Source organism: Microcaecilia unicolor, chromosome 2 (genome assembly GCF_901765095.1).
Source record: "Microcaecilia unicolor chromosome 2, aMicUni1.1, whole genome shotgun sequence".
Taxonomy (NCBI): domain Eukaryota; kingdom Metazoa; phylum Chordata; class Amphibia; order Gymnophiona; family Siphonopidae; genus Microcaecilia; species Microcaecilia unicolor.
In genome coordinates, this window is record NC_044032.1 from 202,984,720 (window position 1) to 203,011,394 (window position 26,675).

Sequence of the window (26,675 nt, forward strand, 5' to 3'; positions counted from 1 at the left end):
GAGTGGGCGTGAACATGCTATCCAGCTAGCACGTTCTGATTACCATGTACCAACTGTTTAGCGTGTCCATAATGCAGAAGCCCGTTGCATCTCCTAAATAGGAGGTGGTACGTGTTGTCCTGTCAATGTTTTTCAGGTTATACGTAATACTGTAAATTGCCTTATTTCTTGCGCGTGGTAGAAATAGGCTTAGTTCATGAGAAAGTCCCACGTTAGAATTTGCTAAGCCCGCTTACTAGCACACTAGTTTACACATAGAAAATACTTTGATTTTACCTCCACTGTATCTTAATTCCTTAATGTGTTGACTAGATCATACTATAAAACAGAATACATTTCCTTTCTTGACAGTTAAAGGTGTAGCTGAAAGAAAAGGGCACCATGTCCCCAGCTTTGAATGAGCTGTTTGATTAATGGTGTATTTTCATTTTTTCTGCTTCTTTATTCTACCCCACAATGAAGAATTTACTGATAAGTTATGTGGCTTAGGGTTTCAGCATGAGCAGCTTCTATGCATAATACAAACAAAAGCCATAGACTCCAACAAAATTTATTCTGAAAAAAAAGGCAGTCTTACAAAGAGGCATTGAAACTCTGCCATTAGACTGTGTTCTGTTCAGCTAAAAGTTTTGCTTCAGCATCAGAAAAGAAACACTGAGGCCCTCATGATCAAAAGCAAACTCTGGCGCTAGAGGCTGTTAACGCCATACTAGCGCCGGAGTTTGCTGCCAATCCATGATCAGAGCCCTCGAGCGCCTGAAACAACGCACTCGAGGGCTCCTAGCGCAAGTAGCATGCAAATGCATGCTAAACAGGGCTACTAGCGCAATTAGCTTGCAAATGCATGCTAATCAGCGCTTAACGCATTCATCCCCAATGATCAGCGTCCAGCGCGCCATGGCAAAATCAACGCCAGCTCTGAGCTGGCGTTAGACTTTGCGGATCATTGGGGAGGAATGATGAGCCCTGTCCAGCATGCAGTTGCATGCTGGCAGGCCTACGTTCCCCCCCACCCCCCCAAAGCAAACGCGAACAGGGGGCTGCTCCGGTCACACCTGAGCTCCAGCCCTCGTTGTTCGGGCCTCGACAGGCTGTTTGACAGGTTTGGGCTTTTGACAGCCCAGACCTGTCAAACAAGTGCGAGAGGATTGTGCTGAGCGCATGCTCAGGCGCAATTCTCCCGCACTTAAACATGATAATCAAAGATAATAGCGCTGCTTAGATTTGCAGGCATTATCTTTGATCATCGATGCAGAAAAGCCCTGTGCTGGTCCGGCGCTATTTTTAGGGCGCTGTTTGGAATAGCGCGGGGCTTTTGATCATGAGGGCATGAATTATTTCTCAGTCTTCAGGCTCCTCCTGGCCTCATGTTAATCCTGGGGACAGAAGAAAGAGAGTCCAAAGCACACCCAAACAAAACAGGTGAGCAAAAAAGCAAAAAGCCATCAAGCTTATTGAATAGACCCGACACAGTCCATGTTTCGGCAAAACTACCTGCATCAGGGGTCTTGTGCAGTTACAAACTTCAATGAGAAAATCCAATTGATGAAAAAGTACAAACATGCTTATCACGAAAAAGATGCCGATAAATAGCATGGAGCAACTGACTATGCAATGAAGACACTGCCGCACAATGTAATCACCTTCCAAACAACAGAGCGTTGCTTTAGCAAAAGCTGTATAAATCTCCATAGGAAGTAGTTTTATAACAGATTGTCCATGAACTTTTAGGCTGCAGCCAATCTTCTTTTCAAAGAAAATGCCTAAGTCCTTCCATATGATATTTCTGGCGGGGCAACAGAAAGTATGCTATCAAGCATCCTCAGGCAAACCTGTCTGTAGACACACCTGGACACTCTTGTACAGTGTAAGTATCCCTCAAATGGCCTCTTTTCCCCACAAAACTTTGACCCTAACCTAATCCTCTTGACACTTTTTTGCCTCGCAACCATAGGATTTGGAAGACAATTTTATAGAAGAGTGCCTAGGTGGAGCCTATTCTATAAAGGAAAGTAGAGTGTAGCGGGATTTGTTGGTATTTATATGCATTTGTGTATATATGTCATCATTCTAGTGTTTTACACACATCTTTGCCATGTAAATGTTGTTAACTCATTCTTTACAGAATTTCCCCCTTTTCCTTGGATTTTATATAGCATGCCTAGAGATCCGCACCGAAATCCAGGCATATTCTATAACAATGCACGTAACTTAAATAGCTTAACAAGCTAATTAGTGTTGATAACAGCACTTCAGCAATAATGAGCACTAATTGCAATAATTATAATTTATGCGCACAACTCACTAAGCATATTCTGTAATGCAGTGTGCCTAAAAAGGGGCATGGTTATAGATGGGGAAATGGGCATTTCCTGGGTGTTCCAAAATTTACACATGTAGTTATAGAATATGGCAGTGTGCTTAAATGTACGTGCCAGAATTTAGACCACATTTTCGTTGGTGTAAATGGAGGTGCCGTAGTTTCAGGTGCTGGAATATCAACTAAGCATATTTATTTATTTATTACATTTGTAACCCACGCTTTCCCGCACATTGCAGGCTCAATGCGGCTTACATAGTAAATTACAAATGTAATCACAAAGTTTTTAAAGAGAATATTATGAGCTGTAGTAAATGTAGTGAGAGTGGGGTTTTGAGGAATAAGTGAAGTGAGTGTGTCAGGGCAAACAAGATAGGAAAAGCAAAAGGAGAAGGGAATTAGAAGGGGTGAAGAGATGGAGGATGGAGAGGAAAGATAAAGGGCAGAGGATGGATAGGAAAAGATAAGGGAAGAAGAGATTGGGAAATATAGTCAAGGTGTAAAAAATCATGGACTGAAGTTAGGAGAAAGAGTTTAAAGTTAAGTAGGGTCAGGCGGGTAGGCTGTCTTGAAGAGATGGGTCTTGAGCATTTTCCTAAAGGTATATTCTATATTCCGCACCTAAACCTTTGCACCAGTTAGTCAGCTGTGTTTTCCACATGGATTTTTTTAGGCACCATATATATAGAATCTACCCCTTTGTGTCTCCGTTCCAATGTTGGTGCCACTTTACCCCATTTCTGGTGTTTTGGTGTTTCCATTCCAATGCTGGTGTTGCTTGCCTCTTTCTGCTTGGGATAATAATGCCATTGTTTGTGCCATTCTGTCCTTCTTTGGGTGGTGTGGGGATCTTCATCCACACTTGATACCTTGGAATGCAGAGGCTTTTGTGCCAAATACCTGCCAGCAAGTTTTAAGCTAGTTTGATTACAAATGAAAGGAAAAGCCCACCATTAGAGACTAAAAGGGAGGGGGGGGGGGGGGTCATTATTCAAAGCAATTTAAATAACTGCTGAATATCTACTCTAATGCCTATGCTGAAACTGTCTAGCTTTGGGGCAGTCTGGGGGTGGAATTGGGGTGGAGTGAAGTGGAAACTTAGAGGGTTAGTAGCAATTTTTAGTCCTTTTATTAAAGTGCACTAACAGATTTAGTGTGCGCTAAATGATAAAATGTCCATAGGAATATAATGGGCTTCTTATCATTTAGTGAATGCTAATCATTAGAGAATGTTAAGTCCATTAGCACACCTTAGTGAAAGGACCCCTAAGCAATTGCATAAAGTTAGGACAGCTAAACAACTGTCAAAACTTTATGTAGCAAGTTAACAAGGCACCAGTCTGATTAATTTCCGGGTTGTTAGTCATACCTGCAGGAGCACAGCCAGATCTGCCATTTCAGGTGGGCACCGAGTTAATCTAGGTGGGCCCTTCCCACCCCCATCCCTGTATATACATACAGTTTTTTAAAAACTTTCCCTCTGCCCCTGCTATCGTCATCTTTCTCCCCCTCCGCCCAGCATGTGCTCCTCTCTCCCTCCCAGGTCTATCTCCAAGCCGTCACCAGCAGCGATTCCTGTAAGCAACCTGCACCAGCGCTGCAGGCTTCCCTCTACTGCATTCCCACCGATGAAGAAACAGGAAGTGACATCATTGAGGGTGGAACACAGTAGAGGGAAGCCTGCAGGACTGGCACAGGTTGCTTACAGGAATTGCTGCAGGCGACAGCTCAGTGGTAGACAGGAAGCAGGGGTTCAGAGAGAGATGGGCAGCTGCCATGAGAGAGAGAGGGAGAAAGGAGTGAGGCACTGCCAATGAGGTGCTTTGGGGGCCACTACACTGGGTGGGCCTGAGGCAAGAATGGGTAGGCCTATGCAGTGGCGTAGCCAGACAACCAATTTTGGGTGAGCCTGAGCACAAAGTGGGTGGGCACAAAATTTTCTTTCTCCCCCCTCTCCCCCAGCACTTCCCAACTCAAAATATAAATACTTTAGCTGATGAGGATCCCCAATCTCTGTCAGCTGGGGACCTCCACCAGAGATGGCCAGAACTCCTCCCCACCAAGCCCAGCAGGCAGTAGCAACTCCTTGAGCCACTGATGCCAGCACCCCATACATGCTTAGTTGTCAGTGGCTCCAGGATGCTACCCCCATCTGCAAAGCTCGGCGGAAGGCAGCTCCGGCCAGCCCCAGAAGAGATCCCCAGTTGGCAAGGCTTGGGGATCCCCATTAGCCACAGCAAGGTTCAGGGCTCCTGTTAACCATGCTGGTTATCAGGGCAGAAAATAAAGAAGCCCCTTCCCCAACTCCCTCTCCTCTCCAATCTCTTCACCTGCCATTACAGTCACTCTGACAGACCCTCACAAATTACAGAACAAGGGATCACAAATTAGAAATAAAAATATGTAGACAAAATTGAACTGGGAGCCCTCAGTATGCACCGAGCTTCTCATTTTCCCCCCCAAACCCACCTCCCGCTCCCCCTGTTTTCTAGCCAGACAACCAATGACCACTTGTAACCACTCGCCTCCATCTACCCTCCTCTCTTCCTTCCCGTTCACATTAATTGATTTGATTTGCTTACTTTATTTATTTTTTGTCTATTAGATTGTAAGCTCTTTGAGCAGGGACTGTCTTTCTTCTATGTTTGTGCAGCGCTGCGTATGCCTTGTAGCGCTATAGAAATGCTAAATAGTAGTAGTAGTACTGCAACACTGTAGAAAAAAAAACAAAAGCGCATCTCCTTTTCTACTTAACACAATAAAAAGACATCCACTATGCACATTTCCCAAAGCTAACATATTCCATTTAAAACATTCAAAATAAAATGATTTTTCTACCTTTATTGTGTGGACATTTTATTTTTCCATCATGTTGGTTCCAATTTCTCTTTGCCGCTTTCCTGCCTTCTAGCAAAATATCAGTCACCCCCCCCCCCCCCCCCGAAACAGACCTTTCCTATGGATCAGAGCTATTTACTAGGTCAAATGAAGTTGTAAACTGTAATAAAGATAGTAAGAACAAAAAGAGGATCCACTACTCCTTCAAGGGAACACAAAGGCCTAGGAAGCAGCCCGACTTTAAATCAGAGGGCAATGTCAACTCCGTCCATCCCCCACCCCAGCAGACACCAGACTAAAATCCCCAAGTTTAGTGAGCAAGGGGAACTCTCTGACCGTCTGAAGGCACAAACGGGAACACTGACACTTCTAGAAAAGGGTCATCTGCCCGAAGAGAATTCCCTGGCCAAAACCCCCCCAAAAAGCTATGTCATCTAATAAGGTGAAGTGGAAGAGGTCTGAGGTGCAAGAACTAGATATCTGCTTTGGGAAGTGGCAAGAAAACACAAGTCGAGAGACAGATTTACTAACCAGCTTCATGAAAGGAGCAAGCCAAAGAGCAGCTCTCGACCGCTACATAACGGAGAGTCATACTTGGCCCGTGTGTTAAAAAAGACCAAGCTCTCTCTCTCGCCGTTAATACATCTGAGAGAGCTAAAACTTCACTGCCTCTTCTTAAAATGAGAAAGCCGGCTAGGTCAGAGCTGCTAGACAGCCCCCCCCCCCCCCCAGGCCCACAACCCCTACAATCACTGAGCGGCGACCAACTACAGCAAAGAAGCAGACCTCACACCTCCGATCTGTTACCCCGCCACGAGTCAACGCCGAAGGAAGCAGTTGTGTAGTGGCGGCAGCGTGCGGCTCCGCTGCAGATGTCCGGTGGAGATGGAAGGGGAAGGAGCAGGCCTGGAGGGAACAAAACCTGCGCGGTGCGCCGGCAGGTGATTGGGAGGAGAGAGCTGAACTCGCGCTTTTTCATTGGCTGAGTTGCTGGGTGGGCCCGAGCCCAAAGTGGGTGGGCCCAGGCCCACCCAGGCCCACCCGTGGCTACGCCCCTGGGCCTATGCCCACCCAGGCCTACCTGTAGCTATGCCACTGCATACCTGGATGTTCAATGCTGAGAGACACGCATGCCCCAGCATTAAATATTCAGGGTTAGATAAGCCCACGGCTGGAAGTGGCTTTCCAGCCACATACCACCATGAACTGAATATCAACCTCCAAAAGTGCTTGCCCCATTGATTTCAGTAGACCTAAATGATCTCAGACTCTAAATATATGATTGAAGTAAACACTAAGGGCATCTTTTACTAAAGGGTTGCTGTGCGGCAACCCAGAACAACTGCCAGCCCTACATGGGTGCTGGTAGTAGTTCTGCCCCTGTGTTCGCCATTTCTGATGCTAGCAGAAATATTGAGAAAATATTCCTGCAGGGGGTTACTCGGTGGTAATTGGGCAGCATTGCCCGGTTACCGCCAGGTGAGCGCAGAAGCCCTTACCACCTCCTCAGTAGGTAGCTGCAAGTCTTCCTCCCTAAATGGCCATGTGGCAAGTGTGGCTATTTTCACTCGCTGTGGTAAAAGGAGCCCTGGCATGTATCAAAAATGGCTGCCGTCGCTAACACAGGACCCCTTTTACCGCAGCTTAGTAAAAGAGCCCCTAATAAAACCAATATATTTTGCTATTCACATCCATATTTTTTTCACAAGTGGTAATGATTTGAAAAGTCCTGTCCATTGGATGTTTACCAATGATTAAGGTCTATTGAGCTTCCTTTTTTGTCTCTTTGCATTTTTTTCTTAAGTGACCTTGACTCTATACCTATAATGAATTTATTATTTATAAAACTTTTATACAGAATAATGTTCTAAAAAGAAGCATCTATGAACTCTTTTGATATACATTTTGTTTATGCTTCATAGAATAATCATGGGCCCTTTTACTAAGCTATGGCATTTCATCTGTTCCCCTTTTGTTTTCTGTCAAAAACAAACTTAAATGACAGCATATCCTTAGTGAATGACATGAAGGTTAGAATAGTTCATGGGAAATGAAAAGACATGGATTTAAATTCTACTTATGTCAATAACCCTTATTGTAACCTTGAACAAGCCACTTTCTCATTATCTCAAATATATAATTAGATATAATTAAATGCTAATCTCATTGGGACAGGGACTCATAGTACATAGATGTGATGGCTAATAAAATGCTCCAGTTCATGTGTTATTTAAAACTGCTAATGTTCTTATTTATGAAAAATATTTTCCATGCAGTACAGAAAATAAACATTTGTGTGACCTTCCTTAGAGGTTAGAAATTGCCACCTTGATGTAAGAACAATCTCATAGCATAGTATGACTATAAATTTATTCAGTTCATGACTTCTAGAAAGTAGACTACTTCTTGTGTTTAATTTCCCCTGAGAACATTGTTATAAAGAAAGGAATATGAATATTTTAGGAAGTCAGTTCAAGGAAAACAAGAAATTATAAATCTAAATATGGAATCTAATTTTTTTTAATGGAGCTCTGTAACATTGTTAAAGTTTTTTTTTTATCTTTACAACTCCCAAATTTGTTAGGATGTGTCTGTAAGTCAAGCCTTAAAAAGAGAAACTAGCCATCATTTATGTTGTAAATAGAAAGCGTAGAATGGTGACATATACAAAAAGCTTAATACTTTCATTTCATTCTGGTCTCGAACAGATTAATGAGTAGGGAAGAACTGATGGCATATATTATAATAGCTTCATGTAGTGAGGCTGAGTTTCTGGTTATATAATTCAGTCAAGAGCTTCTAATGGAGTCATAAAAACCTATGAGATCATTAGAATTGAATTACATCATTAGTCATCTCTTCCCCTTCTCACTCTGCCATTTTGTCAAAAATGTACAGCAGGTCAAAAATTCAGCCTTACAAGAGAGTGAAGGACTTCTATACAAAGATGGAGTTAATATTCAGCCTGTGACGGTGGGCATTTTATAAAATGCTGATCACTGCGGTTTAAAAAAACACACCAGAAATTCAGTGTTGGCATCTGGATACAGGTCAGTGCTGAATATCTGGCTTCAGTGCTAATTGGTGGCACTGTCCAGTGACCCGTGATATTCAGACCACTAACCGGTTAGTTAGCCAGATAAATGTAGGACAACCTCTTTGCTGTCAAGAGAATGCACAGCTGCTAACCAAGTAACCTCTGACACTGCCTAAGCTCCATCCTCAAACTACCCTGACACTGTCCAGATAGTGTTGTTTTTTAATCTTTTTTTTGTATGCTGTGAAATATGTGCAAACAAAAGTGGTGATGTTCAAATTATAATTTGTAAGTGCTCAGTAAAACACATGTTGCTCCGCCTGGACTACTGAAAGGCAACACGCGAAACTCAACATCATAGCACTTCAGCCCTCCCTCTCTCCTTATATCTCTCCTTGTGTCTAGTGTTGCTAAAAAACCGGTTATGCACCGACAGAGCTCTGGCGTTCTACTGAGGAGTGCCGAACGGAAGTTTGAAAAAAAGAATCCAGCCTCAAGCTAAGTACCTATCCAGATAACATTGATGTGGTTCTTGATTGCATTTATAAGTTTTTTTAGCAACACCAGACATAAGGAGAGATATAAGGAGAGAGGGAGGGCTGAAGTGCTAAGATGTTGGGTTTCGCGTGTTGCCTTTCAATAGTCCAGCCAGAGCAACATGTGTTTTACTGAGCACTTACAAAATCATAATTTGAATATCACTTTTGTTTGCACATATATCACAGCATACAAAAAAGATAAAAAAAAGAATAAGGTATTTAAACAATGGTTTCTAAAGTCATATATGATAGCGTAATATTGAAACCAGGACATTAAGTTACCCCAGAGTTATTATAGCTTTCATACTGTCCAGATAGTGCCAAGGCAGTCAGAGGAAATATTCAGTGACTGGCACTATCCTGTTAGTTCTGCTAAATATCCCTCTTACTGGAAGCTGTCCAATCAGCAGCTCTTGCTAACCGGATAAGTGTTTTTGAAAATCAGCCCTGATACTTTTCAACAATCTAGAAACATGGCAGAAGTATGGTATGATAGTATGAAAAGCTGCAAATATTACAGAGATCTATCCTGCTTTCCCTAGGAGTTCTGTTCTTTCACCATAACCTTTCTACTTGGCTTGCCTCTCAACGAATGGTTCTCAACCCTTCTAAAACTATGGTCTGCTGGATTTCTGGTTCACTCTCAACCCCTACTTCACTGCTTTCCTCATTAGATGTTCACTTCCTTTCATTATTTTGGTGTTATGTATATATTTTTAAACATTACAGAATTATGCATAAAGAAGAAAATATCCCCAAGAATAGGTATTTATACACACAAAGTAAACGCATACTAGCTCACTTTATGGTGAACTAAAGGAAGAAGCCACCGTACCATAAAAAAAAAAAAGAAGAGAAAAAGAACACAGGACATATCCCATCAGGCTAAATATAATCTTATCTAAACTCCAAAACCCTTTTCAGAGAAAGAAGAAAAAAAGAAAAGAAAAACAAGAAATGATTTATAAGGGACTAACCTTCTCTTTTTCCATTAGAAATGTTTCCAAATGAGTGGGATCAAGAAAAAAATATAAGAATTATTTCCGTACGTTAACAGACACTTACAAGGGAACTGAAGAAAAAATGAGGCACCTAATGCCAACACTATAGATTTTAACTGAAAAAAAACTTTTCCTCCTCAATTGGGTAGTTCTGGCAACATCTGGGAACATAAGAAAGAAACAGTGAGGAAAAACCAAGGAGGATAACAAAGAAGTCTTTATTGAGAATCCTAAAAACCGACCCAACACGACCGTGTTTAGGCCCGAAGGCCTGCCTCAGGGGTCTTGGTAAATCTCTGTTGTTGCAGTATAGTACTCTACAATGGAGCAAATGAATGCACGGGTCTGTCAAAAATCCTTTGTTTATCCTCTGTCTTGTGAAAACGCTGAGTAACAACTGCCGAGTAGTTGGCTGATGTAAATGATGCAAAAAATACCCCAAAACTACTCGGCAGTTGTAACTCAGCATTTTCACAAGACAGAGGATAAACGAAGGATTTTTGACAGACCAATGCATTCATTTGCTCCGTTGTAAAGTACTAAACTGCAACACCAGTGGTTTACCAAGACCCCTGAGGCAGGCCTTCGGGCTGAAACACGGCCGTGTCGGGTCGGTTTTTAGGATTCTCAATAAAGACTTCTTTGTGGTTTTTCCTCACTGTTTCTTTCTTAATTCTCACGTTTTAGTGAGGTTTTTTCCTCCTCCTTGGTTTCTTAACATCTGGCAACAACATAATACATAGTACAAAGGAAGAGACATTCTTTTTGAGAAAATAAGGTCTAGAAAATGCCTAACAGGAAAATTTGAAAATGAGAAGAACCCATAAATAAAACATATTAAAGCTGAAGTTTGTTGCACTGATTAACAACAAACTGTTTTCAAGGTAAAATAATAATTAGAAAATATTGAAAAACTATTGGGCCCCTAGTGTAGGTTGTACCAAATGCCAGATAGCATTGAGCTGTGCTAACAGCTACTGCACGTTAAAACCAGTCACTGTGATAAAGAAACCTGGCGCTACCTGCTTATCATGAATGGTGGCAGTTTGTGGGTGTGATGGGGTGGAGCAGAGGAGAAACTTTTATATGGAAGGCTGACCCTTAGCAATAGCACTCTGAGACTACCACAAAGGGTCATCAATGCAATTTTATCATGCAAAGCCAGATGGGGCAGGAGCAGAAGGAACACTAGCACCCTGTCACTATGGAAGACCCTAAGTGTGGTCAAGGGAAGGTTGGATTTGAGTGAGGGAGAGGGGATTTGCTCAAGAATAGGGCTTCTTTTTTTTTCCAAGAAATTTGATTGATATTTTCAATAAACAAACTCAAAACATGAAAATGTAACATGTGGAATAGCATCCAATATTTTTTATATAGATTGTTCAACACTGTATTATAGAAGTGCAAACTTGGAAATAGTGGGGCAGTGTATTAGTGATAAATGGTATAGTGGTTCTGAATATGAAAAAGAAAGTTGTGAAGAATTTAAAAAGTTTAACTAAACCTAGAAGATAGAATAAAGAGGGGAAAGGTAAAAAGGAGCATAAGGAAATTAAGGAGTCAAATTGCTACTGTAAACAATGACAATATTAGTAAATAAGATTACATGAGTAAATAAGATTAAAAAATAAATAGATAAAGCTTTAACCAAATTTTTATGGACAGGTAAAACACCAAAAATTGCCTTTACCACACTTAAAAATTCCAGATAAGACAGGAGTCTCCTTTTCAGGCTTCCTTAAGTACACACTGGGAAAAGACCAAGGGCCAATCGAGTCCAGCATCCTGTCCTTCTTTATCACTAATCTTTTACAACAAACTTCTCATTGGTTGATGTCTGATTGTGATTATACTCCCACCTGGCTTATTATTGAATGTGAATTATGGGCCCCAATATATTTGCAATCTTACCAGCTACTAAAGGAAGACAGTATAATCCTCTCCTCATTTGCATGTCTATCGTTTCTTGACACCCTCATGGATATTCTGACTGACATGTTGCATCTCAATTTTACAAATTTTTACTTGGTCATAGTTTTTCACAAAGAATAAGTCTTCATATATCATGGGAATCTAACCTTCAATACAGCTTATCTGCTCACCAATGGATAACCTTTTGGATAAAAGTTGGCAGACCGCTCTCTTCTGTTAGCACCATCCAGTCTTTATTTTTCCTCCATCACAGAGTTCTATGGACTCCTCGGTGATTATATGTCGCTGGCCTAGTCCAGCATAACAAATAATAATCATCCAGGAATGCTCCTACATATGCTTTATGAATAGAACTTCACTCATCAATATTGGTAGCAAGTATGGCAGATAATTTCTTTGATATTTGACTGTACCAATACCTCCTAAATTAATCACTTTTGGTTCTCTTTCTTTGGAAGCGCGGGGTACAAATGTAATAAATAAATAAATAAATAAATTTAATCATTTTTGTTTTGACATGATAAAGAGAAACCGATGTATAATAATTACTTTCATGTAATTCTAAAAGAAGTTTTCACTTTAAATAGTTCTAAACCAGTTTTGTCCTAAACAAATAAATTCTGAAAAAGTGAAATATTGTAATAAAATCGTGTTTGCTTCATATTTTCCAATAAACTGTATTATTAATACATAAATGCATCATTTTATCACTATAATATTGAAAAAATGTAATGATAATAACATAAATGTAGTGTACTGCAAAAAAAAAAAAAATAACAAAAACTGTTTTGTAGCTATACAGTGCTCATGTGGTCCAAGTGGACCCCAGGTGTACGGATTAGTAAATTCTGCAACATGTACTGATGAAGGCTAACCTCAACATATGCACAATAACTATCCAGAGTTGCAATATAGCATATGAGAAAAGCATTATAAAATCAGGTACGTTCATTGATTTTTCTTACTTCAAAAGGGAGCTCCATGAGGTCTAGATTTCCTGACAGATCCATTTTTTCCAGATTTTCACAGTTTCCCAGATCTGGAGGGATGCTCTGCAGTTTGTTAAAGCTCACATTCAGTTCCTTAAGGTTTTTTAAACAACCTGTTAAACGTAAAAATTGATATCAGTTTGATAGACTGGCAATTTATGCTGACTTGCAGTATCCCCAGGGTTCTATATATCGCATTGAGATTTCCACACGTAAATTGAAGCATATTCCATAACAATGCACATAATTTAATCAGGTAAGCTAATCAGTGCTGCTAATTGGATAACAACCAATTATCAGTACTAATTGGCATTAATTAGAATTTACACGCACTACTTGCTAAGCGTATTCTGTAACATGGTGTGCATAAATATGTCACAAAAGTGGGTATGATTATTGGCATGGAATGGGCAGATCATTTCTAAAATCTATGCGAGTTGTTATAGAATATACGCACTCTATGCCTAATTTAGGTGTTGAGATTCACATCAGGTTTTACTTGGTGTAATTGACTGCAACTAAATTTAGGCGTGTGGACAAGCGCTCGGCACATTCTATAAACCGTGTGGAAATTTAGGATTATTCTATAAAGAATGCCTAAATTAAAGCATACCTTATAGAATACACCTAAGCAAATTTAATTTCTGTGTTTAATTTTTAGTCCTATATGTTTAACTGTTTCTTTCTTTGACTCATTTGATTTAGGTATAGGTTGAAAATGAAAAAAAGACTTATATAGTCAGTACTGATACCTTTGCATAAATCATTCTTTCTGAAAAAAATATTCTCTAGTTTTACCCTTTTGGGGTTTTACTATAAAGGACTTGGTCTTTGTTGATATTAAATGCTTTTACTGAAATTAAACATATCATCAAAGTTTAAAGTATTCCAAACATTTTTTATGGAATACGTTCAACTTTGATTATATGTTTAATTGTAGACACTTTTCAGTTGGACACTGCAGCACTTAGGGCCCGAGGCTCAAAACTTCGGTGCTGTACAAAACAGGGCTGGAAAATGATGCCACAACGTGGAGTCCAAGATGGCCGCCAATCGAGAAGGACGTGTTTGAGTGCTCCTCAGCTTTTCCATTCAAACTTGGTTTTTCCTTCAGAATATGCCGAAGAGGAGGGGAAGAGCTGCCGCTGCTGCCTCCCAGCAGCAAAGAGTTCCAGCCTCATCGGGATCGATAACTCAATATTTGCAGAGGGCTGCAAGCTCGATAATACCGCTGGAGGGCAGCCTGCAGGCTCAACCCAGGATTGGAGACAGTGGGCAGAGCAATGGGCTGGAAGTTTCTCTAAGCCCCGACGGAAGAGATCCGCCTCCTCAACCGGTGGGAAGCAGTTCTCCGATATCGGCGCCAGTAGACCCGAATACCGAAGTGTTAGCGGAATCTTCAGGGCGGGAGGCAAGTCTACCAATATCGGATGAAAGCGGGAGTTTTATAACCCCCACTTTAACAGCACACGCCACCATAAGATCTATGGAGGATTTGAGAGGAGCGGTTGCAACGGAGAAAACACAACAACTTGGTGAGCCAGAGGATATTTTGGTTACAAGTTTTCAAAAAAAGCCTGTGGAAGTAACATTAGATAGTGTGTGGCTGCTGATAGCGGATCTTGGTAAGGCATTATGCCCCCAAATAAAGAAAATGAAAGAAGAAATGGTTGTGGTTGGTGGGAAAGTGAGAGAAATGGACACTGAGATTAAAACATTGTCATTACAAGTTAATAAATTGGAGAAAGAATCTCAACAGATACAGACAGTACAAATGACGATGGTTAAAGACTTATTAAACCTGAGGAGGAAATCAGAATTTCTTGAAAATGCCTCTCGAGGCAATAATTTACGTTTTATAAATTTTCCTTTTCAACCTCTGATTTCTCCAAGGGAAATGTTAAAGTCTTATTTTAAAGACGTTTTGGATATAACTGATGAACATATTCCTCCAGTGATACAGGTCTTTTACATTCCTACAAAGACAGAAAAGAATCAACAAAAACAAGAAAATAATCATGTGTTAGATGTTTCGGCTCTGCTAGAAACTTCGGACACAGAGCAAGTAACAGCATCTACTTTATTAGTTACGTTTGTGCTAACCTCGGATAAGGTCTGGATATTAAAGAATTTTTTTCAGACAAGAGAAAAATCTTTTAAAGGATTGTCTACTCGTGTATTTCCTGACCTGGCAAGAGAAACGCAAACACGAAGAAAAAATTTTTGCAACTGAAGCAGGAAACATTGCAGATAGGAGCGACCTTTTACTTAAAATATCCCTGCAAATGTTTGGTTACTTATCAATTTGTAAAATATGTGTATTTTGAACCCTCGCAACTAGCCTCATTTATTACATCAAAAAGACCTCTTAAGAAATAGTTTAATCGTGTTTGTAAATGAATACGTCTCGACTTAAGTTTATTATCATATTTCTTTTTTTCTCCATAGTTTGAATATTGGACTCCCTTATTGTGGACTTTAAGGATGCTAATAAGGAATCTTTATAAGTTCTTTATTTTTCTTTATTTCCTTAGGACTATTAAATTGTATTAGCAACATTTTCCTATCAAGTGATTTAATTTGTTATATGTACAGTAATAAATTTAATAAATAAATAAAAAAAGAAAATGATGCTGCAGCAACGCCAGAAAATAATGCCCCAATTTGCTAATGGAATGCAAATTTAATGCGCGTTGTTAGCGCTGAGGAGGGGGAATGAGGGGGGAACATGCACACAAGAGCGGGAGTATTTTGATCTGATGAACTGCTAGCAGCTGTGGCAGGTTAGGGGTGGAGGTAGTGAGAGGGAGCAACTTTTTTTTTTTTTTTGGAGAAAGCATCCATAGCCAGCTCTTCTGTGGTTGATTTGTTGCTTACAGTGGGATGACCCCACTGCCCTGCAGGGCAACAAGAGGATGAGACTCTGGACAGGAGGAAGGGAAGAAGAGTGGCACCACCACTGCTTTCCCTCTCTTTCCCAAGACTAGGGTGGACAGTGCCTGCCTCTCTATTCCTTCCCCCCCCCTACAAAGCTGGAACCCGAGTCCTTGTCAATAGATAAGATGGTGAGTAGCCACCATGGCACTTCTTTTCTGTGCATGTGGGTAGAAAGCACTGTTGTTCTAGTTTAATATCATCAAAAGAGAAGACTGGGGATTTTCTCTCCTTAGGAAAAGTCACCATAGGATTTCCCATAGCAGCATTGTTTCTGCTGTCCTCTAAGGTTAAAAAAAATGTAAGTGAGACCTTCTAGTTGGTCTCTCTGCCTCTTGACAGCTCAAAACCACCGCTTCTTCCTTCAGAAACCCTAATGCCAGCGCCAAGCTGGCGTAGGGTTTAAAGCAGTAGGAGCGCCCTTGTGAGGCAAGCTGTTTTCTGATCATCTCGTATGCCTATTTTTTTCCATACATTTGCATGCCATTTGTGGTGCTCATTGTTTCCCGTGGTAGGACCTTTTGTGCATTGTGTGCCGGTGGGCACTAGTCCGACATAATGGCCTCTAGCACCCGCGTTTACCTCTGAGTATTGGCCTGTTATAGATTTTGGGAGATGTGTGATGTAGTGCTTAAATGATGTGACAAGCTTACTGTGCCTTTACAAGTTGTGTGAATCTAGAAAAGAGGCACGAGACACACTGAATTCTCCTAATATACCAGATATTTTATTTAATTAATTAAAAAGTATTGTTATGTGTGGAGATTGTTATGTGTGGAGAGAATCACAGGTGCTGTGGTAGTTCTTCATTTACTTAAAGAGAGTAATTATGGAGGTTGGTGGTGTATGCTTGGCTAGGGTAACAATTACCCAGGCTTAAGTGCAAATCACTGTTTGAGGGGGCTTTGTCCTGGTAGACTTTCCTTTGCACTACAGCTGGAGTTACAAAATGCAGACATTCTTTTGGAGGGGAGGGAAGGGACAGAGAGCACTTTTGTGACTCCAGAAATTAATACACAACAGCTGGGCTGAAGAGAATGAAAAAAGTTAAACCAACTTTTGTTTTAGTTTTGGTTTCAACCAAAACCAACTGCCTGGTTTAGGGCACATATTCGGTTTTGGCCATAAATGGCCAAAACTGAAAAACCCAGTTTCAGTCAGCATCTACGTAACATCTACTCATGCAGATTATAGAATAGTGCAAGTTATACGTGTAACTTAACTGATAAACCTGGGCATTGTCACTAACTACCAATAATTGGTTATGATTGGAGTTAATTTGTGCTAATTGGTACTAATTTGCAGTTACATATAAAGTAGCGCATATGAGTTTATCTTGTTGGGCAGACTGGATGGACCGTACAGGTCTTTTTCTGCCGTCACCTACTATGTTAGTATGGTAACTGAATTTAGTCACTAGTCTATAACCTTAGCATGTAAATCCTTTAATAGATAACTACTAGGGGGTTGTGGATTGGGGGTTGTGGCTATGGGAGGGGCATGGATGGGTCAAAGGTATGCCCAGAACTTACGCACTACAGATTAAATTCAGTAAATTGCATGGAAAAATCAGCACAGAAAAAATTATCCATCTAGTGCTATTCTATAAAAGGTTTCTGCACTTTATAAAATGTGCCTATATGCCTAATCTGCACCTAACTTAAAGAGCCTGTATTTACACCTGAAACCAGGTGTAAATGCCAGCACCTACATTAGGTGTGAATCAGGTGTATTCTATAAAAATGCACCCAACTCACAAGAACACCCCGAAAATGACTCCTAAACAGGCCCCTTTGAAATTATATACACTATAGGAGTTATATGCACATCGTTATAGAATATGATGTGTGTGTAACTCACAATTAAGGCCAATTAATGCCAATAATTGGTTGTTAGCAGCCAATTATTGGCACTGATTGGCTCATTCATGAAATTGTGCATGCAAATCAGCTATGCCCGCTGATTTCTGCATACAACTTTAGTCGCCATTTATAGAATATGGGGGTAAGGTTATATAATATTGACATTTATGAAAGTAACTAACACCATTTCGGTGCAAGCATTTACACCAACTTTTGACATGAAGTAAGTGTTCACGCCCAGTCTTCAGCATGTAAATGCAGACTTACACTAGTATTCTATAAAGCTGGTTATGCACATAATTGCCCTTATAGAGTTCGCATTTAGGGCCAGGTTCTATATATAATGCCTGAAAATTCTGTGTGGAAAAAAAACATGCCTAGGCATATTCTCTAAAGTACGCCTACATTTTATAGACTAGGCTTAAATTTCTGCATGGTAAAAAGAATATGCTGAGCGCCCGTCCACATGACTAAATTAGGTCATGGTCAATTATGCCAACTGAAACCTGGTGTAAATCCCAATACCTATATTAGGTGCTGAGCAGATATATTCTATAAAAACTTGCATAGATTTTAGAAATGCCCATGACCCACCCATTCAATGGCCATAGCTATGCCCACTTTTCAACTATGCAATTTAGAATTTATGTGCATCATGTTACAGAATAGATAGTAGAGCGCATAAATTCTAATTAATGTCAATTAGTGCTGATAATTCCTTGTTAACATCCAATTATCAGTGCTGATTAGCTTGTTAACTAATTACGTTATATGCATTGTTTTGGAATACGCTTTGATTTCCACACAGAAATCTCGGTGCAATATATAGAATCCCGGAGTTAGCGTACATACACAGTGGCGTACCAAGGGGGGCGGTGGGTGCGGTCCGCCCCGGGTGCATGCCACTGGGGGGGGGGGGGTGCCGCGCGCCTGTCGGCTCCACTCATTCTGTGCTCCCTCTGCCCCGGAACAGGTTACTTCCTGTTCCGGGGCAGAGGGAGCATGGAACGAGCGAAGCCGACAGGCAGACGGCACCCCCCCCCCCCCCCCCCCAGCAGGTAAAAATGCACCTCGGGGGGGGGGGGGGTGTTCTTTCGCCAGAGGGGAGGGGGTGTCCTTTCGCCGGGGCTGGGGGGGTCACGCTGCACCCAGGAGGGGGGGCGCATCGGCGATCCACCCCGGGTGTCAGCCACCCTAGGAACATCACTGCACATACATTAGGCAACGTGTACAGCATCTAAATGCACACTTATGCTAGTATATATATTCTATAACAGCAATTACACACATACTTTAGGTGCCTAACTTGGGTGACCTGTACAGAATTACCCCAATCGCAAATCATAATATATGCCCCCAATAGTTGCCGCACAGCATTTCCACTTATTGCTCATGAATTTTGTTAGTAACTGCAAAATCTTACCACACTTTTATTTATATAGCTGTTTATTTATTAGGATTTATTTACCACCTTTTTGAAAAAATTCACCCAAGGTCTGGTTAACAAAAATGACAGAGACAGGTGGCACCTTACAGACTAACCAATTTATAGAAGCACGAGCTTTAGAGGAGTGCACTTCATGAGCACGAAGTGGACTCTGGTCCTTGAAAGGTGGTTAGTCTGTAAGGTACCACCTGCCACTGTCACTCTATTTATGGATTAATTAAGGAAAGCAAACAAAGCAATTGGATGGAGGTGGTATATATTGAGGTATCATTATACATATATGGTATAATCTCTTGAGTGCTTTGCCTATGCTCATATCCTGTTGCTAGCGTGTCATATTGCCCTGACTATTGATCCTTCCATTGTCCTAAACTAAGTCTATGTGCCAGACACCTATGAATTCACTGTACATGTGAATCCTGATTAATTCCACCAGTGAGACATCTAAGCAAAGATCTTAATCTGTGCCAACCCACCTTCTAAGTATTAAGCTCCATCTGTCTTTACCTTTTTTTTTTTTACATCTGTTGGTGCTATTGTCAACATAACAGCGTTACAAAAAAAGACACAGCAAAGTTTGTGAGTACTTGAAGATGATTAACATAAGCACGTGGAAAACTCATTAACATTATATAGGGTATCAATGTAATAGAAAAGAGAGATCAGAGAGAACCTTCAGGCCAACTAAGTGCATTAATATAGTTAAAGCTCAGGTTTAGATCTCTGTCCCTTAAGTTTGGATTTGATTAGTCTTTCCAAATCTGAGCTCTTGATGAGCTGCATTCAAGTTAAATTAGCACCAGATCTCTGCATTTGAGACAAAGAAGAATGATGTGAGTTTCTTAAAATCACAAGCACGGTCAGTAAGAGAAACAGGATTTGAACCCTGAATTCCCTGCTACTGCTCTGCTACTCTTATTAAGAAAGAAGGCAGACATAAAAACAGCAGTCTTTTATACCTTACCTCAGGAAATTGAAGACCAATTGATAGAACTCTACTAATGCAGATTCAAAAATCAGATTCAGGAAACTTCATTGACAGGAGAACGTGCCCATGTTACCAAAGATACCTAGCCCTTTGGCAACATGATGTGACCTAATGAAACACAAAGGGGCCCTTTTACTAAGCCCCGTAAGCGTCTATGCATGCCCAACATGCACCAAAATGGAGTTATCGCATGGCTGCCGCATGGCTCTTGCAGTAATTTCATTTTTGCCTTCACGTTCGATACTTGCGGCCGAAAAATTATTTTTATTTTCTGCCATGCATATCGGACGCGTGCCAAGTGGCATTTGGTGCACATAGGTCATTACCGCCCGGTTACTGTGTGACTCTTTACCGCTAGGTCAATGGCTGGCGGTAAGGTCTCAGACCCAAAATGGGCATGCAACAATTTTGATTTTGCCGCACGTCCATTTTCGGCAAAAACTAAAAAAGACCTTTTTACAGGTGCGCTGAAAAATGATTCTGCGTGCGCCCAAAACCCACGCCTACACTACCGCAGGCCATTTTTCAGTCTGAGACCCCTAATAATAGGACTTAATATGCCCACCATGAATGATTGCTGGAATACAGAGAGGACCAAAAAGTTTTACCATGTTCGCTGGGCTCTTTGCAAGTTACCCAAATTATTCAAAATTTTTGGTATGTTCTTGCTCTCCATTTTTTTTTTTTAAACAAGGATGTTAAGTCCTGACCTCCACAACCCCAGCCTCCCCTGGAATCCATCTAAAGAGCCACCAAGCCCTGATTCCCCCATTTCTCCAGCCTGAAATTAAAGGCCCTCCATGGCTCAATATTTTTCTTCTTCTCCAACCCCTCCTCCCCCCTCCCAAGTTCTCACTAATCCTATTGGAGATAGTTCCCTTCTGGCCCAACTCTCTTCTCCTGTTCTGTCTAGTCTCCTACTCCATGGCAACATTTTTCCAGTAGCTTCTCCCAGGACTTTGCATTGATCTTCTCCTGCCCTATCCCTACCAGGAGGAGAAATGGAAGAAGTAGTAGACAGGGGGGACTATCAAGCCATAGATAGCCCTTACTTTAGATTCAGGGGGTTGAGGGGGATCAAGGCTTGGCAGACATTTACTTTTCTTCCAGGACAGGGGAACCTGGGGCTCAATATCCTCTTAATAACTGGATTTAGCACATATGCCAAAAAGTACCTGATATATTGAGCAAACTCAGCACAGTTGTGCACATATGTGTGGTTAAAGTCAATGTACCCATATTTGCTAAACCCAATATATGCTAAACAAATGCACAGCATGCAGATCTTTTCATTATTCATTTTTATGAAGGACTAGAAAATAAATTTAAAGCAGATGGCTGCTAGTGCCTGATCACTGGACTACCGCCAAATGTGTATTTATTTGTTTGTTACATTTGTATCCCACATTTTCACACCTATTTGCAGTCTCAATGTGGCTTGCATAATACTGTAGGCGTACGCCAAGCCTGTAAGGAACAAATACAAGGTGGTATTATGGTATTATAGATACTTGTGTTACAGACATATTTGCGAATCGTAGCGAGGAGGAGTTGCATTGAGTCCAGTTCTAGCTTTAGTTAGTTATGTAGCAGGGTTCAGTCAGTAAGGTATGCTTTTTTGAATAGGTAGGTTTTTAGTGATTTCCTAAATTTAGATGGTCGTATATTATTTTCACGGCTTTTGGTAGTCCATCCCACAGTTGTGTGCATATGTAGGAAAAGCTACTTGCATAAGTTGATTTGTATTTGTTCCTGTTATATTGCCTTATTGATTGTTGGTTTGAGAAGCGAGTATTGGCAATTGGAAGGCATAGGTGAAAAATGTTCCCCCAATTACTCTCCCAACTGCTCAAACACCAATGACTCAATTTGTTATTGTTACCTTGAGAAAGGAGTTGCTGGAGGCTTCCTTGCGGAGGCTTGATAGAGGATGTTTCACTGAGTCCACCAGGCCATATCCCTAGTCCAGCCAGTTGCCACTAGTTTGCCAGCTATGAAGAGTTTTAAAGGCTCTCTTCAGGCTATGTCAAATGTTACTGGGGAAGACCCGGAACCAACTTGTGGTACAGTGAGAGACAGTAGAATTGCCCAAGATGCCTCGAATAGGGCTTCATGCCTTGTTCTGATTCCATCGATGGAATAAAGATGGCCTAGAGGATTTTTTGCCTTTGTGGTGACTTTAGAATCCATGACAAGGCTGGAGTAGACTGTAAGTAGTAAAATGGATCAATTTGATAACAGTATAGAAGACCTTAAGGCTCGAATGACTGTGGCAGAACATAAGATACTGATTTCTTAGAGGAAGATTAGTAAGATGGTTTGATTTAATTTATTTGATATGCCGCACTTTTGATGTACCGCACTTTCAGGTGGAAACCACAAGGCAGTGTACAATTTTAAAACATAAAGAGCGGAAAGAAGCTCCATTGTATAATAGGATAGAGAGTTACAATCACACAAAGAGGAATAAGAAATGTATAATCACAGGGAATGGTCTAATCAGCCAGGTTAAGCCAGGGAAGGCTACCTCTAGCATCTCTGATGCCTCATTTATTGTTCTCAAAAGCAAGGTTCAAGAGATGAGTTTTCAGAGTGGCTTTAAACTTAGGGTAGGATGACTCAAGACATAAACAGGGTGGTTAACACATTCCATATTGATGGAGCAGTAACATAAAAAGTAGAACTTCTTGTGGAATCTAATCTGGCCACATAAATAGAAGGTATATGTAATCGACGATCATTCAAAGACCTTAATAGCCTCGGAGGGGCATAGGGAGTAGTTAAGGATTGTAAACAGGAAGGAATACCTGTTTGCAGTACTTTGTGTATCAGAGTATTTTATACTGGATTCAGTAGCTTACAGGTAACCAATGATACTTAATACAGAGAGGAGTAATGTGAAGAGAAAGTGTCAGCAGTACAGGGAATATAAAAGAAAATTGTACAGGATTGTATAAGCTGTTATAAATGTGAAATACTGTGCCATAAATTGAGAGTTTTAAACATTCTGAATATATCAATGAAATATCGTTTGTAAGCTTTACCACCATCTAATAAAATCTATTATTTACTCTATAAGAAGAAACTTTTCTCTTCTGACAGTTTGAATGTCACAGAATTGTTAGAGACATCCTTGGATTTGTCTGAAGACCATGCTAGACTATTTATTTATTAGGATTTATTTACCACCTTTTTGAAGGAATTCACACCAGGCGGTGTACAGTAAGAATAAATCAAACACGAGCAATAGACAATTACAGCAGTAAAAATATTTTAACAACAATACAAAGTATAGCATAGTATGCTACATTACAATAACACAATATACAATAAATGTTTTAATAAACAGCATAGGATATAAGCAAAATTGGAATATATAGATAGGTAAGATGGAGTAACAGGTGTAAGAAAATAAGGGACTAGTTAAATAGTGTTGCAAACAAAGTCAGAAAGGTGCTTGAACATTATCTTGGGTAGGAATGGATAAACATGTCCTGCTATTTTAAGTGCAGCCAGTATCATTTACTTCTTCCATTAAAGGCCTGGCTGAAAAGCCAAGCTTTCACCTGCTTCCTGAAGTAGAAATAGTCTTGTGTTAAGTGAAGCCTTTCAGAAAGTGAATTCCAGAGCATGGGGACTACTCCAGAGAAGGCTTGCTTGTGGGTATCACATCGTGTGATGTCCTTTGGAGAGGATGTGGTTAGGGAAACTCCTTGGGAGGGACCTTAGTGACCTTGAAGGTGTGTAGATGGAGGTCCTGTTCTTCAAGTACTCTGAGCCATTTCCTTTAAGGGCCTTGAAGAAACAGAGAATTTTATTTGGCTCTATATTGTACTGGTAGCCACTGAAATTTATGCAAAAACAGTGTGATGTCATCACGTTGCTTACAACCTTCTATTAGTCTTGCTGCAACATTCTGAAAATCAATTGGAGCTGGTGCAAACCCTTTATAGCCAGACCAGTGTAGTGCATTACAATAATCCAGTCTTGTTGTTATCATGGCATGCACAACTGAGACAAGGTTTGCCTTCTCAATGTAAGGAGATAGGCAACGTAGTTGTTGCAAGTGAAAGAAGCTGCTCTTGAAGGTTGCTTGGATTTGGAAGATCAGAGTAAGTGTTGAATCAAGCTGTATTCCAAGGTTCCTGACTTGTGATTTGAATCGGAGTTCGTACTTCTCACAAGAGATTTTGATATCAGGTATGTCTCCACTTATGTTAGGGACCCATGGAAGCTCAGTTTTACTTGGGTTCAAGCAAAGTTTGTTGCTTTTAGCCCATTCTTGAATTGATGTTAGACAGAAAGTCAGTTTATTCAGGGTTGAATGTAAGTCAGGTTCAATGGGTATGAGTAGCTGCACTTCATCCACATACATGTAGAACCAAGTGTCCATTGACCGAATCAACTTGGCTAGTAGCTTGAGGCATATATTAAATAGGTGTCAAGTATTGATCCTTGTGGTACCCCACAAGTCAGTGTCCATGGTGGTGATGGGTGCTGCTGAACACTATGGACTGTTGCCTGTCTGATAGATAGGATCTGAACCACGCAAGTACTGAGTTCCACTGGGACTCGACTGACCCCTTTTTCAAGAGAGAAGTGGTGTAAATATCTAGGAAGCATTGGAAACAGTCCTTAAAGAAGGTGAAACAAATCAAGGGTAAAATGGTGGCTGTGCTGCAGCAGCCAGTGTTATTTATGTCAGAAGTCACTAGGGGGTCTTTTTGCTAAGGTGTGCTAAAAAATGGCCTGCAGTTGTATAGACACGTGTTTTGGGTGCGTGCAGAATAATTTTTTAGTGCACCTACAAAAAATGCCTTTTTTGCCAAAAACAGACATGCGGCAAAATGAAAATTGCCACGCATCCATTTTGGGTCTGAGACCTTACCGCAAGCCATCGACCTAGTGGTAAGGTCTCACGCGGTTACTGGGCGGTAATGGTCTATGCGCGTCAAATGCCACTTCACGTGCGTAGCTGCTGTGCTTGTGCACCAAAATTGAAATTACCACAAGGGCCACGTGGTAACCGGGCAGTAACTCCAATTTGGCATGCGTTGGGCACACCTAGGCGCCTACGAGGCTTAGTAAAAGGGCCCCTAGGTACCTTATACAATGTGATACCGTGGTCTTAGAAAATAAAAAGACACAGCTGCAGTTGATTGCGCAAGATATGGGAAATGTTCACTTCACAAGCCTCAAGAATATCAGATAACGAGAATGATGTATGAAGAGGAGGGGAGTTTGATTCACTGCCAATTAAAATAAGTTATCTTACTGGTATATTAGTGTCCAGCAGCAAGCTATACAAGATATGCATTTGTAGGTCTTAGCCCAGGTACAGGTCCTCCAAACTGAGCACAGAGATTATAGAGGGCTGCTTAAAGTATGTGTCTGGGGGGGGGGGGGGGGGGGGGTATCAGTTATTCACTAGTTCAGATATGCAATTGACTCAGTTTAAGATTTTCCAAAGAGTATGCCTGATGAAAGTAAAAGCTCATCAAATGAAACTGTGCAAGGAGGTCAATTGTCTCAAATGTAAAACTGGAAGGAATACATGGAGTGGAGGAGTAGCCTAGTGGTTAGTGCAGTGGACTTTGATCGTGGGGAACTGAGTTCAATTCCCACTGCAGCTCCTTGTGATTCTGGGCAAGTCACTTAACCCTCCATTGCCCCTGGTACAAAATAAGTACCTGAATATATGTAAACCGCTTTGAATGTAGTTGCAAAAACTTCAGAAAGGCAGTATATCAAGTCCTATTTCCCTTTCCCTTCATTGACTGCTCCAAATTACAGCAGCTGAGGACATGGGAGCCAACTTTTCAAAAATATTGGGGGTGCTAAGCCCAGTGGAAATAACCCCTCCCTGGACATATACAAGGAATTTTCTCAATATTGGGGGTGCAGAAGCACCCACAGAGCCAACTCCTATTTCCAGGACAAAGGCATTTGGGGCAATTAAGTAGTGGGAGGGGCTGTAAAATGTAATATGGTCTTCTGCTTTTCAAAGATTAGGATACTCAGTGTAGGCTGGCACTGCCTACGCTGATTATTGGTGTTTAAGAAATTAGTATGAAACTATTGGGTGTCAGTAGATACATTTAATGGAAACCATGGTGGCATTTCTGTTGCACTGCTATAAAACAAATAAAAGGATTATGGGAATACAAGAAGTTGTGGTTCAGATTTTCTCAAAATATGATTGCATCTTAGAGAAACAATGACAGGAATATGTAGGATTGAAGTTGTCCTAGAGACGTTATTCCTGAATCCTGAAGAAGATGTGTGTGTGTGGGGGGGGGGGGGGGGGAGTAAATATAGTTTGAGTGTGGTTTGTGAAAAGGAAGGGGGGCTGGGGTAAGGTTGGCAGTGGATGTGGGGATGTATGTGAGGGGATAAAAGTGGTTGGGCTGCGGGGCTAGTGCTGGGCAGATTTATACGGTCTGTGCCGGGGCTGGTGGTTGGGCGGCGGGGATACTGCTGGGCAGACTTATACGGTCTGTGCCAGAGCTGGTGGTGGGAGGCGGGGATAGTGCTGGGCAGACTTATACGGTCTGTGCCAGAGCTGGTGGTGGGAGGCGGGACTGGTAGTTGGGAGGCGAGGATAGTGCTGGGCAGACTTATGCAGTCTGTGCCAGAGCTGGTGGTGGGAGGCGGGACTGGTAGTTGGGAGGCGGGGATAGTGCTGGGCAGACTTATACGGTCTGTGCCAGAGCTGGTGGTGGGAGGCGGGACTGGTAGTTGGGAGGCGAGGATAGTGCTGGGCAGACTTATACGGTTTGTGCCAGAGC

General features: G+C 41.3%; 1 protein-coding gene across 1 annotated transcript in view; it reads right to left on the minus strand.

Annotated features, from left to right (window-relative positions):
* The window catches only part of LRRC2 (leucine rich repeat containing 2), a 202,728-nt gene that overhangs the window by 41,047 nt on the left and 135,006 nt on the right, over positions 1–26,675 (minus strand). Inside the window, exon 5 of the mRNA XM_030193630.1 lies at positions 12,633–12,769. Within this exon, the coding sequence (XP_030049490.1) occupies positions 12,633–12,769 (137 nt within the window). The remainder of the gene's footprint in view (positions 1–12,632; positions 12,770–26,675) is intronic.